Here is a 14,505-nt window from a genome sequence, read left to right as displayed (position 1 = left end):
CTGTAGTGTGTTTTGTTTAACCAGGTATTTGTGTCTTGTCTTCTAGGTCACCAGGAGAACAATAATTTCTGTTCAGTGAACATCAACATTGGCCCGGGGGACTGTGAGTGGTTCGCAGTGCCCGAACATTACTGGGGAATCATCAACGACTTCTGTGAAAAGTACGTCAACAAAAATCTCCTACCTCTAACCCAACACAAAGTTGATATCCTATCTCTGTCTCTTTACAGCCAGTGCAGTCTGTAAGGTTAGAGATGTCTTAACTCAAGATTTAAGTGGTATACTTGGTACCAATTAAAGGAAAGTGAATATCTCGACTTTTCATTCATTGCAGATGTAAAAATGTATTTTTACATTTTTGTATTTATGAACTACCCAGAGTATGAGTAGGGGGTCTTCAGAGTATGAGCGAGTGTCCATGTGCATCCTCTGTTTCTAATATCGGACGTGTGTGTGTTTCCTGCAGGAACAACATCAACTTCCTGATGGGGTCATGGTGGCCCAACCTGGAGGACCTGTACGAGGCAGACGTCCCCGTCTACCGCTTCATCCAGCGTCCCGGAGACCTGGTGTGGCTCAACACGGGCACCGTCCACTGGGTCCAGGCCATCGGCTGGTGCAACAATATCGCCTGGAACGTAGGACCTCTCACCGGTAAGACCGGAAGGGACATGGAGGACAAAGGGATATGTTTAATATGGGAATACACGGTTGTTTTATGGGTTTTACGTCGAATTTGTTGGGACATCATTAAAAGATGATGGATGGATGCTGATAGGCGTGGACTGACACATTGAGATCTATGACCGACCGGCTCGATTCGGTCTTATGTAGCAACGGTTTTAATGTTGTTGTTTTTTTACATTGGATAAAAGTAGAAACTCCAAGCAAGAAAATGGTATATCACACACTATAGTTGAGAAACAAGGGGAAAGTAATTCTGCTTTGAAAGTTGATAAACTTGAAACCCCACTTTTGAGAAAATGGACCTTGGATGTTTTGGTACACATACTGGAGAGCTCTTCTTTGTCTACACCTATTCAGCATCATTCACACCCTCTTAAGCCTTAGCCCCACCCATCTCTTTAAGAATTCATGTGAGGCCATGTACTAAACAACCAAAGATTTCAAGACTAAAGGCTTGTTTATACTACGATCGACATGTCTGTATACAGTTGTTGCAGTGACATCATAAACATTCTATTGTCATCCAATGTCATTTGGAAAGTAGATTTGGAAAGTATTCAGACCCCTTCCCTTTTTTCACATTTTGTTACATTACAGCCTTATTCTAAAATGGATGAAATTACTTTTTCCCCTCATCAATCTACACACAATACCCAATAATGACAAAGCAAAAACAGGTTTTTAGAAATGTTTGCAAATTTAAAATAAACAGATACCTTATTTACATAAGTATTCAGACCCTTTGCTATGAGACTCAAAATTGAGCTCAGGTGCATCCTTTTTCCATTGATTATCCTTGATGTTTCTACAACTTGATTGGAGTCCACCTGTGGTAATTTCAATTGATTGGACATGATTTGGAAAGGCACACACCTGCCTATATAAGGTCCCACAGTTAACAGTGCATGTCAGAGAMAAAACCAAGCCATGAGGTCGAAGGAATTGTCCGTAGAGCTCCGAGACAGGATTGTGTCAAGGCACAGATCTGGGGAAGGGTACCAAAAAATGTCTCTAGCATTGAAGGTCCCCAAGAACACAGTGGACTCCATCATTCTTAAAATGGGAGAAGTTTGGAACCACCAAGACTCTTCCTAGAGCTGGGCGGGAAGCAAAACTGAGCAATCAAGGGAAAAGGGCTTTGGTCAGGGAGGTGACTAAGAAACCGATGGTCACTCTGACAGCGCTCCAGAGTTCCTCTGCGGCGATGGAGAACGCTCCAGAAGGACAACCATCTCTGCAGCACTCCACCAATCAGGCCTTTATGGTAGAGTGGCCAGACGGAACCCATTCCTCAGTAAAAAGGCACATGACAGCCCGCTTGGAGTTTGCCAAAAGGCACCTAAAGGACTCAGACCATGAGAAACAAGATTCTCTGGTCTGATGAAACCAAGATCAAACTATTTGACCTGAATGCCAAGCGTCACGTCTGGAGGAAACCTGGCACCATCCCTACGGTGAAGCATGGTGGTGGCAGCATCATGCTGTGGGGATGTTTTTCAGTGGCAGGGACTGGGAGACTAGTCAGGATCGAGGGAAAGATGAACGGAGAAAAGTACAGAGAGATCCTTGATGAAACCTGCTCCAGAGCGCTCAGGACCTCAGACTGAGGCAAAGGTTCACCTTCCAACAGGACAACGACCCTAAGCACACAGCCAAGACAATGCAGGAGTGACTTCAGGACAAGTCTCTGAATGTCCTTGAGTGGCCCGGACTTGAACCCGATTGAACATCTCTGGAAAGACCTGAAAATAACTGTGCAGCAATGCTCTCCATCCAACCTGACAGAGCTCGAGAGGATCTGCAGAGAAGAATGGGAGAAACTCCCCAAATACAGGTGTGCCAAGCTTGTAGCGTCATACCCAAGATAACCCGAGGCTGTAATCGCTGCCAAAGGTGCTTCAACAAAGTACTGAGTAAAGGACCTGAATACTTATGTAAATGTAATAATTGCAACAACAAAAAACGTATTGCTTTGTTATTATGGGTTATTGTGTGTAGATTGATTAGGGGGGGAAACAGTTTAATCACTTTTAGAATAAGTCTATAACGTAACAAAATGTGGAAAAAGTCAAGGAGTCTGAATACTTCCCGAATGCTGTGAATATGTCAATCTAGCAAATTTGGCAACTAAAAGCAACTTTCTAAACAATGTTTTGGTTAGTTTCAAACTTGTCAGCTAGCTAGCTAATGTTAAGTTAGCTGGCTATCTAGTTCAAAAATTGACCATATATAGCAGACAACATCTTAACTTTAGCTAATTTTGTATTAATTATTACAGGAAAATAAACCCACAAGATCATTAATTACAAGTTAATGGTCGAGCTAATTATAGAAAATAGCTTACGGTTGTGAGTGTGACAAAATAAAAACAAGGCATTCTAACGAGTATTTTTTTTTACTAGGACATTGTCTCGTTGGCCTAACGTTATATCATAATTTGACTTTAGTGCTGGTCATGTTGTTCTTCACATTACTGTCTCTTCTAAACACACACTAAATCAAATTAAATCAAATCTGTTTATTTGTCACATGCACAGTATAAAGAACGTGTAAACGGTACACTCAAATGGTTACTTTCATAGTGGAGTCTTTTGTTTAGACATGTAGCTAGCTAAACAATGATCCATAATCCCAACTCATAATGTTACTACCCTGCATGAATCTACAGGTAGCTAAAGCTAACCAAATAGGTTCAATGTTAGCTAGCTAGCAATGCAAATGGCTCTGAGATATGACTAATATTTCTACACAGATCAGACACGTAACGTTAGCTAGCGAGCCAGTCAGCAAACGTTAAGCTAGCTAGCTAACAGTACGTTTTTACTTGCAATGAAAAATACTTTGGCAAAATTAGAAACGTATAATATCTGAAAATGTAGCTAGACTCTCTTACCTGTATTCATGGATGAACGCTTCTCCCTCTCTGTCACGGATGCCATGGTTGGACTTAGTTTGAAGATGTAATCCAGAGACAGGTGTTTTATACATCAGCCTTTGTGTATTCTCTTTAACTCCCTCTGCATATATTTGCAATCGAACGCCTGAATTTTCTCCATCTCCTTAGCTATCATACTCTACTTCCACTGGGCATTCCACTGATTTCAAAACTAGGTCCTCCAGAAAGTGAAAGGTGGAGAGTGGAGAGCATTGGCAACATTATCATAGTTCTTTGTGATACCTTTCAAAAAAGCTGTGTTAGAAAGGATTACCTACTCATACTGAGCAGCTCATGTTATAGACAGAAGCATGCTACATGGCAGACCAATCTGAACTCATCTCTCGGCATATCCAGCCCATCCATGACCTTTTTCCGTGGCTAAACCAACTAGGCTCGTAATATAACAATTTTATTCATATTTATAGATGCTATACAAGTTTTTTATTAAGGTATATGAAAGTTCACGTGTTCCAGAAGGTATTTCTGCCTCTCCTGTGAGGTAGGGATTTGCGACACATGACTTGTTTCAGGAAACTAGGCGTATGACAGTGTCAACTTGTGGCTATGACATAGTGAAGTTTGAAATTGAATTGTCATTTGATTCTCTTCTTCCTGCTCCTCTTTCCCCTTTATCCCATTTTCTYTCTTTCCCTCTCCTTACATGTCTCCCTCTCTCCAGCATACCAGTATAAGCTGGCGGTAGAGCGATATGAGTGGAATAAGCTGCAAAGCGTGAAGTCCATCGTCCCAATGATACACCTCTCCTGGAACATGGCCAGGAACATCAAAGTGTCCGACAGCAAGCTCTTCCAGATGATCAAGTGAGTCACACGCGCACACACATCATTCGTTCTCTCTCTCTCGCTCACAGACTCACTCACTCTCTCACGCACACACACAGCTAACCCCTGTACGCGTCTGTCTGTCTCTGCTAGGTACTGTCTGCTGCGGACATTGAAGCAGTGTCAGATGCTGCGGGAGCTGCTGCAGGCGGCAGGCAAGGAGCTGGTGTGGCATGGCAGGACCAGGGACGAGCCCGCACATTATTGCAGCATCTGCGAGGTACACACACTAGGGATGTGACAGAGACAATTTTTCTTCGTTTTTCCGTTAGAACGTTTAATAAAAATTCCACGTCAATTCGTATTGCGTGGTATGACCTCTCTGGGGCAATGAAGTTCTACCGCAGTCATACAGTAGGCGCCATCTGGAATCTGCTTCGGGCAGCTGTAATGTTGTCCCGAAAGCAACCTTTAGTCAATTAAGAACACATTTTTATTCACAGCGACTATCTGGCAAGGGGCAAAAAGCCTCTTGTATGAGCATTAGCGAAACCTAGCCAAGTAATCACATTCTTCTCCCTACGTTCTCTTTTCTCTCCGTTACGTGTCTCACTCAATTTCTATCCGACCGCTCCATCTAAACACGTGTGCTGCGCACCCAGACTCCCATTGTTGCATAAGTAGGCCTATTTGTAAAATGTTTTCCCTTTGTGATGATGATCGGGAGCTGTTAGTGGTAGTTTTGTGATAACTGCACTGTGATTTTAAAAAATTGTGAGAAAAAAAAAATTGGTTCGTGATTTAACATTTTTACCTTTAAACGTTCACATACACACATGTGAACGCGCACACACCTACCTCCTTTCACAATCTCACCTCTCCCTCCATCTGCAGGTGGAGGTGTTTGACCTGCTGTTTGTAACCAGTGAGAGCAACAGCAGGAAGACATACGTGGTGCACTGTCAGGACTGTGCCCGTAGGGGGAGCTGTAACCTGGATAACTTTGTGGTGCTGGAGCAGTACAAGATGGACGACCTCACACAGGTCTACGACCAGTTCACACTCGTAAGTCAGCAAGGACACTAGTGATTTTATGATGACCAATAGGTTAATGACCACGTCACATAAATAGTTTACACCAGTGTTTCCATTAGCTGGTAATTGCCGACTCTTGGCTCATAAAAATATATAAAAGCAGACAAATAAAAACTGCTGGATAAATTGTCCAGCAGAAAATATCCTGATAAATAAATGTCCTATATAAATCATATTGGCTATGCATTAAGGTTTGTTCAGGTTGTCTTTCAATCGAATTGTTTCTCTACTCTGCTTCTACTCTACCTGTCTTGAGATCTCACTAGCAAATTTGCAACATTATATCAATTCTGGGTCCGGCCCACAAAGTTTCCCTTGCCATTGAGTCTGTGACAGGCATGTAGAGGGGAAGTGTTAGATTTTTCTACATTAATCTCCCTAAAAGTCCACCAAGGAGGAGTATTTAATTTTGCTTTTCTCTTCCTCTAATACCTGGTCGAGTGGTGTGCTTAGAAATGCTAAAACAGTGCAAATCAAGCTAGCTAACTAGCTACTATACCAAGGATGGAGGCATAAACAAGTGGGGAAATAAATGGACATAAACACCATATTGACAAGCCAGAGGGACCGAGGAAGACTTGCATTGTGCAAGGAGCCAACATTCACTTAGGCTATCATTCCTCCTTGCATAATTACTGCAGTCACTGCCATATGGTATCATTGAAGAGCACATTCACTCTTAAAATGTGATAGTATTGAAGGTAGTAAGTCTACACACTAGTGAGTCAGTGTTCACATTAGTTCAAGTAAGAGTATATGATCATGCACACTTTGTAAAAGTGTACTAGTTCACTAGTAAGGCTTTAGGAGTTTAACTGTTTACATAGCCAAAATGAATCTCATCCCTCTCTCCCTCAACAGGCCGCTCCTCTGCCTTCCTCCTCTTGACGGTAACATTCTGTTGTTCTGAGGACAATAAGAATCCTCCCTGGACTCCCGAAACCTACCAGAATACCCTTTTCTGATATTCAGGAAGTAAGCCAGCAGTCCTCCACTGCTCTCTGTAGCTATCCCACAAGGCAGCTGTGTGAAAAGCTGTGTGTCTATGCAACCTGCCCAGAGCAGAGCAGAGGTGTCCTCCCCCTAAAGGACTGGAGGGGGAGGGCATTGCTCCTGCCAGCTACTGCCACCAGACTGTTCCAATGCTGCCTGGCTCAGCTGTAACTTCTCTAGAAAAACACACAAAAATGGACAAAAAATTGTGACTGGCGACTTTTTGTATATATTATGTTATAACTGGCAACAACGTCACACAGACTACTGACTTGCAGAATTGTTCCTTTTTTAATTCTGTTTGTGGGCTGATATACACCTTCTCTAAGTTTGTTTCCCTTGAGATGAGTCCTAGCATAGCTGGTCTTTTGTATGTTAGATAGATACTACTTTGGGCAAGAAAATAATAAGAAAACAACATTTTGTAATGTAAAGAGTTAGAGCGATTTATATTTTTTTTTACAGTTTTATTGTTATTTTGGAACCATAATAATGTTTTGGTTCTGTAGGTAAAAAACAGTGAATAAAATGAGAGGTAAAAACAGCCAAGTCACCAAGAGAAATGGGTTGCACATAGACTTTTAAGGAATAAACTTTAATTTGTGATTTTCATTTTATTTTTAATCTTGTTGTAAATTTTCCTTATTTATAAAATGCATATTTATTTGCTTGAAAATCTTTGTTGGAATGCTGTAATTTTTTTCTTCAGAGTTCCTGCCATTAAATTTGAAGGAGTCGTGTCATTTTATACACGGCCCCTCCTGTTTTCTAAATGAATAAAATTGCTTTAGCAAAGCATTTTGCAGAGACCCTCCTTGAAATGCTTTTATTGTTTGAAAGATGTTTTATGCGCCATTTAACAGAAGTTCTTTATTTTCATGTGGAACTTCTCATGTTTCTTCTTTACATGTTCATCTCCTATGATGCACAGAGCTGCTGTGACCGGTTCACTACCTGAAAGTAGCTGAGGTCTAAAGCAGGTAAGCAGCAGGCAAGCACTACACTACAGGCAAGCACTACACTACAGGCAAGCACTACACTACAGGCAAGCACTACAAGCTGCTAAGTACTACAGACTTCACATACACTACCCCGTGCAGAACCACCACCCCCTTTGTGTGCGTAGTCAATTCAGCTCAGTGCATAGTCATTCCAGCACACAACACTCCAGAGTCCCTTTGTCAGTCTAATATCAAAGCTCTGCAGTCCCACCAACTGTCTGGATCACAGTTCATATGTGCACTCTGGGCACCTGTGGACTTAACATTGTCTATGGCTGTAGCAGGGTAGTATGGGTATTGTAGTCCTGCCAGCTCTCAGTAGTCTTGGTTGTATCTGCACTCTGGGTACCTGTAGGTGTAGTGTGGGTTGCAGGGCCTCATGGGTTTTAGCAGGTCCATCAGAGATCCTACTGCTGCCATGATCTTCCAGTCAGGCTGGCTAGGGTCTGCACACACACCCAGCAACAGGGGCACGTCTCTTGCCAACCTCCCCGCCTCTGCCTCACCCTCCATGGGTAGCCTGGTTGGCTGGGCCCCCCTCTCTGTGAGCAGCAGTCTGGGCAGGAGTGCTGTGCAGAGCAGAGTGAGGCTCTGGGTAGGGCGGACAGAGCTGCAGGGAGGAGAGCGATGGCAGGGGGATGCACCCTGACCCAGGCAGGAGAAGATGTCCCCGCCAGAGCCTGTTTGGGAGGGAGGGTCTGGGGGGAACCCTGGAAGAGAGAGGGTAAGTGTGACCGTATCCAAATATTTGACCCTTACTAAAAAGACTGGATAAGTGTAGTTGATATCAAATTTTATTAGTCACATGCAGATGTAGACTAAAGCCTTGTTCACACTGCAGGCCTTAATGCTCAAATAAGTTTTGTTTTTCAAACCTGTCGGTACAGACAGCAGGAAAAATAACAGATTTGTATCAGATATGCCAGAAATTGGATTTGAGTCTCTTCAAACTGCCAATATGAACATGGCTTAACAGTGAAATGTTTACCTATGGGACCTTTTCCAACAACACGGAGTTAAAGAAGGTGCAAAATAAAATGTTTTAGAGGAGAGTGTCGGAGTGCAACTCAATATTAGGAAAGTGTTCCTAATGTTTGGTATACTCAGTGTATACGTTTTATATACTGTATAATTTCTCTGCATCCATTCCCTAGTTTGTAATATCAACAAACAAGGTTTGCCACTGAGTCCTCTTTTACTGCTGAGATGACAGTCATTATAAGGATAAACTTCCCTAGTCTGTGTGTGGGCCTATTGCCCACGTTATTCCAACCCAATTGTCCATATGATGCCACAGCAAGGATCCTGACCAACACAAAGATAACTGACATCATTAAATGTCCCCACTGAGCTTCTGTATATCTGATACAGTGGAATATATTGTCTTTGTTTCATAAAGAAAGGAACTTCACTACTCTCATTACCAGGGAGCTTTTTTGTCTGTTGTAGGTAATTCCAATTCTGTTACAGCACACAGCATCTCAGTAGAAGAGCTAAAAGGGACACCATTGCCTCCGATTACTAGCACACAAAATAAACCTGTGTTGTGTTCAATAGGGAGAAAATGTTTTGAAACAGGGAGGTTCTACCTAAACTTGTCCGATAAGAGCATAGATGTTTGTGACCCCAATATAATGATTTGCAGAACAGAAAAAAAGGAAGTGTATTAATTGACGGTTTCTAAAAAGAGGAACAGAGTAAAATATATCCTTCCTGTGTGAGGTTCTAAATAACACTATCAGCTACATCTGGCTGATAATGATTAAAGACAACCTTGATAGTACAGTGATGTTTCTGGAAAAATCCCTCTGCTTGTGTGTTGGCTAATTGGGCTATCTGCATTGTGTCCCGCCACCCGCCAACCCCTCTTTACGCTACTGTTACTCTCAGTTCATCATATATGCATAGTCACTTTAACAATATCTACATGTACATACTACCTCAATCAGCCTGACTAACCGGTGTCTGTATGTAGCCTCGCAACTTTTATAGCCTCGCTATTGTATATAGCCTCGCTACTGTTTTTCACTGTTGTTTTTATTTCTTTAGTTACCTATTGTTCACCTAATACCTTTTTTGCACTATTGGTTAGAGCCTGTAAGTAAGCATTTCACTGTAAGGTCTACTAGACCTGTTGTATTCGACACAGGTGACAAATAAACTTTGATTTGATTTGTTTCTATGCAGTGGATCAGACAGACATGCTTGTGTAAGCCACACAATAAGCTCATAACGATAGGTACTTTCAAGGAATATTCAAAGGAATATTTATTCTGATCACATCTCTGACTCTTTCTGACTCTCCCAGCTATGAACATATGCTGTATTTTCACTGTTATGGATGAGGTGAGCCCACCCTCTTTCCCCAACCCCATGTAAAAGAGCTTTTTCTTTGGGAAAGTGAAACCCCTTATCGTCGTCATCAACACCATCCTCATCATCCACATCCATATCTGCAGTGTCCCCCTATCCTCTGATAACGGCAGAGCTAGTACCCATTTGTTCCACTCACCCTGCTCCAGGTCAATGACCCCTATGCTGCTGGCATCTGTGATGAACACTCGCTGGTCATCCAGCAGTCCGAACATATCCTCCTCTAGCCTGGTGTAGTAGAGCAGGAAACCCAGACTGTTGTGGCCCAGGCCCTGGGTGATCTGGAGTAGCTGGTAGGCCACGTCCACCCTCTGGACGAACTCCCTGGAGGAACCATAAAGGCCCCACAGAGGCCTGGAGCTTGCCCACACCATCAGCCTGCCACACGAGCCCTGGTAGCGGGGGAATGGCCAGCCCTCGGTGCCTGGGAACATCTGGTGATGAGGAGGGGAACATGGTGAGCAAACAGAGGGCCGGGTTGTTTGTTTTGGTTAAACCTACAGGGGGAATGATTCCTTCTGTTCTCGGACACAGTCATCTGAGGTCTTTGCTGCTTTTATTGTGTATCAAAATCTCCATGGTTCGTGTATTTATAGGATACCAATAGCTATAACCTTTCTATTGTCAGTATTGTTAAAGTAAAGCTATATACAGTAACTGGTGAACCCACAACCTTGATTACATCAGTCATCCAAAGCCATTACAGAACGATGTCCACAAGGTTCCTGGTTTTGCACTTAGAATGCTAGAGTATACTTATGCCTGCACTCAACGGCTGGTTTCCTGGAAACAGATTATTCCTAGTTCTTGCAAAAATAAACACTTTCAATGGAGAATCTACATTTGAACATGCTTTTTAGTCCTAGGATTTATCTGTGTCAGGGAAACTGGCTGTGAGTATCTATGCATGTCTCTGGCCCACCTGCAGTATGAGAGGCTGTTGATTGACAGCTAGCGTGTAGAGCAGCCGTAGTTTGTCTCTCTCTGAGAAGTGCTTCATCTGAACACTGCCCACGTCCACCACCTCAGCATAGCGGCGCACAACGCGGTCCAGCAGTCTCTGGGAGGGACAGCGCAGCAGGGGAGGTGCCAAACCCTGGATGGGGTACAGCCAAGGTTTCAGGAGGGTGCCACGTTACAGAATATTGAAGTTTACTCACCTGTTTGCATATCTGTACCCATCCACACCTCTACCTGTTAACATCTATTCACACCCCTACCAGTCCCTAAGTCATATACAGTATACACTACATGACCAAAAGTATGTGGACCTTTGCTCGTCGAACATCTCATTCCAAAATAATGGGCATTAATATGGAGTTGGTTCCCCCCTTTGCTGCTATAACAGCCTCAACTCTTCTTGGAAGGCTTTCCACTAAATGTTAGAACATTGCTGCGGAGACGTGCTTCCACATTCAGCCACAAGAGCATTAGTGAGGTTGGGCACTGATGTTGGGCAGGCTCGCAGTCCAATTCATCCCAAAGGTGTTCGATGCGGTTGAGGTCAGGGCTCTGTGCAGGCCAGTCAAGTTGTTCCACACTGAACTCAACAAACCACTCCTGTATGGGCCTTGCTTTGTGCACGGGGGCATTGTCATGCTAAAACAGGAAAGGGCCTTCTCCAAACTGCTGCCACAAAGTTGGAAGCACAGAATCATGTAGAATGTCATTGTATGCTGTGGCATTAATATTTCCTTTCACTGGAAGGAAGGGGCCTAGCCCGAACCATGAAAAACAGCCCCAGACCATTATTCCTCCTCCACCAAACTTTACAGTTGGCACTATACATTGGGTCAGGTAGAGTTCTCCTGGCATCGGCCAAACCCAGATTCATCCGTCACACTGCCAGATGGTGAAGTGTGATTCCAGAGTCCAATGGCTTTACACCACTACAGCAAATGCTTGGTATTACGCATGAGGATCTTAGGCTTGTGTACGGCTGCTTGGCCATGGAAACCCATTTCATGCTCCCGACTAAAAGTTATTGTGCTGATGTTGAGGCAGTTTGGAACTCAAGGACAGCACGGTCCCGTTCTGTGAGCTTGTGTGGCCTACCGCTTCGCGGCTGAGCCATTGTTGCTCCTAGACGATTCCACTTCACAATAACAGCACTTAGTTGAAATTTGACAAACGGACTTGTTGGAAAGGTGGCATCCTATGATGGTTCCACGTTGAAAGTCACAGAGCTCTTCAGAAAGCCATTCTACTGAAAGCCATTTTATACACCTGTCACCAACTGCTGTGGCTGAAATAGCCAAATCCACTCATTTGAAGGGGTGTCCACATACTTTTGTATATATAGTGTACATATCTCTATATATATTGCTCTACCTATGCGTACCTTCACAATATGGGGCAGCAAAAGATGTGATTGGTTCAAGCTCTGGAATCTGGGTGTGACCCTGAGGACGGCCTCGATGCTGCAGGGACCCTGCCGTCCCACCGAGCGACAGATTGAACGGTCGGAGGACGAGTGCAGACGGGGGGAGGAGAGGAACGACAAGACCACAGGACGCCAGCTTAATGAATCATCTGTAAGGTTCCCCGGGAAACTCTGCTTCTCAGCCAATGGGAGTGTGGTATCCGTGGACATCCACCAATCAAACCTGGGGCAGGGAGATGAGGGGGTGATTCAAGCTGCGGTGGGGAAGCTAATCAAGACAATTGAGATGCACCCAAAGTATACTTTGAAATACTGTATGTTAGAGTAAAAGCATTGTGGAGAATGTAACAAAACCTTGAGTTGGCCACTTGAACAGTTGCCAATATGGTGGCTTGTCATAAGAATAAGGTCAAAATCATAATCAGAAAACAAATGTATTACCCTGATATTTTCTATGTTCATCTTGTTAGTCTATGTTAGTCTTGGATCACAGTTGAGGCTCAGTTGTTCTTTCCTGGACACTGCCCGGCATCCGTTGGAAACAATGGAAGTTGAACCATTTTCTCTGGCAGATGGCAGAAGTTTGACAGGTGACTTGGGACATTGCGTGCCGTGTGTTTTGGGTGTATCAACATTAACTACTGTATGTGGAAAATGTTTTGTCATAATATTCCTTAAGACGTTACACTCAAAGACTCTTGCCACACATTACTGTATCATTGAAGTGTGTTAGGAATATACAGTACTACGTGCACAGGAAATATGTTTGTGTGTGATTTCCCCCAGAATCATGACCACAGGTGTTGGTTGAAAACCATTCAGCTAGGACAGCAGGTCACAGACTATTATAGATGTCTATGTCATAGCACCGTCAATTCACTAAGACTGTGACATTCATACATGCAATCCCTTGTGCTGTTCTGAGCTCACTGTAAAGGGACTTACAAGTATTTAATAAATGAGAGGCGAGTGCAAAATCAGCGCTATTGTACCCAGCTATTGATTCTTAGTAAGACAGACAGACCTACCTTATCTGGTCCTTCAAGAGCTTCTTACAGATGGACGTCCCCACGCAGGCATTGCACTTGTCCAGCCCCAGGAAGGCTCTCTGCAGGCTGAGGGCTTTCTGCTGGGGAGCAGGGGGAGTACCAGCAGCCTCCACTACTGTTGGACCCCAACACACACATAGCAGCCAACTCAACACACACACTGTCAACCTCATAAACCCCACGGCCCTCTGATCACAACGCTTTAGGGGCATGATGGGATGAATCGAGAGAAGGACCACACACACGCACACTCTCATACACGTATCACAAATACGTCCACACATGCATAGACATACTGACACACACTCACGCTGATACGTTCTCAGACAGAAACTTAATACAAACAACTCAGCTTTGGCCTCGTCAGTCTTTTCTTTCTCTCTTCTCTCTCTCTCACTCTCTCTCTGTCTCGCTCTATGTCCCTCTCTTTTTCCCTCTTTCTTTCTCTCCGACCCACCCTGAATAGCAGCACCTCAACAGGAAACACATGGAGGATGCAGATAGCCCTGTTGCCGTGGATGCGCTTCCTCCGACCTTGGCTACAACCCTGAGCTAGCCTGTAACACGTGACCCCTAACCCCACCCATACCACTCTTACCTCCTTAATGTGGGCAGTCCAAACCTGACACCCGGAGGCCTTGTAGCCTCACTCACCTAAGTGGGTGAGATGCTCTGAGTGTTAACAATGACCAGGATAGCACAAACAGATCTGGGACCAGCCTAGAAATCCAGTGGTCCGGAGGCTTCTACTGCATAGCACTCACAGAGGTGAACTAATACAATTCCTTATTATGCATGGCCAACAGTCCTATCTGTTTTACACAATCTATTTCTATCTGAATGTTCTATAGCGTTGCAGCCTCCCGCAGGGAGCCCAGGTCCACTTAGGTCCACGTTGTTATATTGCTGTTGTAGATATTGGATATTAAAATGAACCTTTAGTTAAGTATGAACATCCTGGGCTTAGTTGTAGCCTGCAGAACCAATGCATAACCAGAAGGTGTCACTCTAGCTAAGCTTGAGAGAGGTCGCCCAATGGTGAGTCTGATGTGGTGACACCCACCCACAGACACACCCACCCACACACACACACCCACCACCCATTCAAGAAAGCACAGCTCCTTAGTTCAAAGCAGTTATTAAATGATGAAGGTGTATTCCAAGTGTGTTACTCACAAAGTGACTCAGCTGGTGTGCGTTCCAT

The 14,505-nt window shown here is 43.9% G+C and overlaps 2 protein-coding genes across 4 annotated transcripts in view; one reads left to right on the top strand and one right to left on the bottom strand.

Moving 5' to 3' along the window:
* kdm6a (lysine (K)-specific demethylase 6A) overlaps positions 1-7,305 on the top strand; it is an 85,176-nt gene extending 77,871 nt beyond the window's left edge. For all 3 annotated transcript variants that reach the window (XM_023980768.3, XM_023980767.3, XM_023980766.3), the window contains 6 exons: positions 47-161; positions 467-654; positions 4,305-4,446; positions 4,561-4,687; positions 5,302-5,472; positions 6,364-7,305. In XM_023980768.3, coding sequence (XP_023836536.1) covers positions 47-161; positions 467-654; positions 4,305-4,446; positions 4,561-4,687; positions 5,302-5,472; positions 6,364-6,390 — 770 coding nt within the window. In that variant the 3' untranslated portion in view covers positions 6,391-7,305. The remainder of the gene's footprint in view (positions 1-46; positions 162-466; positions 655-4,304; positions 4,447-4,560; positions 4,688-5,301; positions 5,473-6,363) is intronic.
* Positions 7,072-13,816, bottom strand: dipk2b (divergent protein kinase domain 2B). The gene is made up of 5 exons (XM_023980770.2): positions 13,281-13,816; positions 12,211-12,475; positions 10,792-10,965; positions 10,009-10,303; positions 7,072-8,206 (listed from the first exon to the last, which is right to left on the bottom strand). Exons 1-5 carry the CDS (start codon positions 13,583-13,585, stop codon positions 7,812-7,814), a joined length of 1,434 nt encoding a protein of 477 aa, XP_023836538.1. The 5' UTR covers positions 13,586-13,816; the 3' UTR covers positions 7,072-7,811.
* Positions 13,817-14,505: the final 689 nt, after the last annotated feature.

Source organism: Salvelinus sp. IW2-2015, linkage group LG36 (genome assembly GCF_002910315.2).
Source record: "Salvelinus sp. IW2-2015 linkage group LG36, ASM291031v2, whole genome shotgun sequence".
NCBI lineage: Eukaryota > Metazoa > Chordata > Actinopteri > Salmoniformes > Salmonidae > Salvelinus > Salvelinus sp. IW2-2015.
The sequence above is the reverse complement of the archived record's forward strand: the minus strand, read 5'-3'. Positions and strand labels throughout refer to the sequence as shown.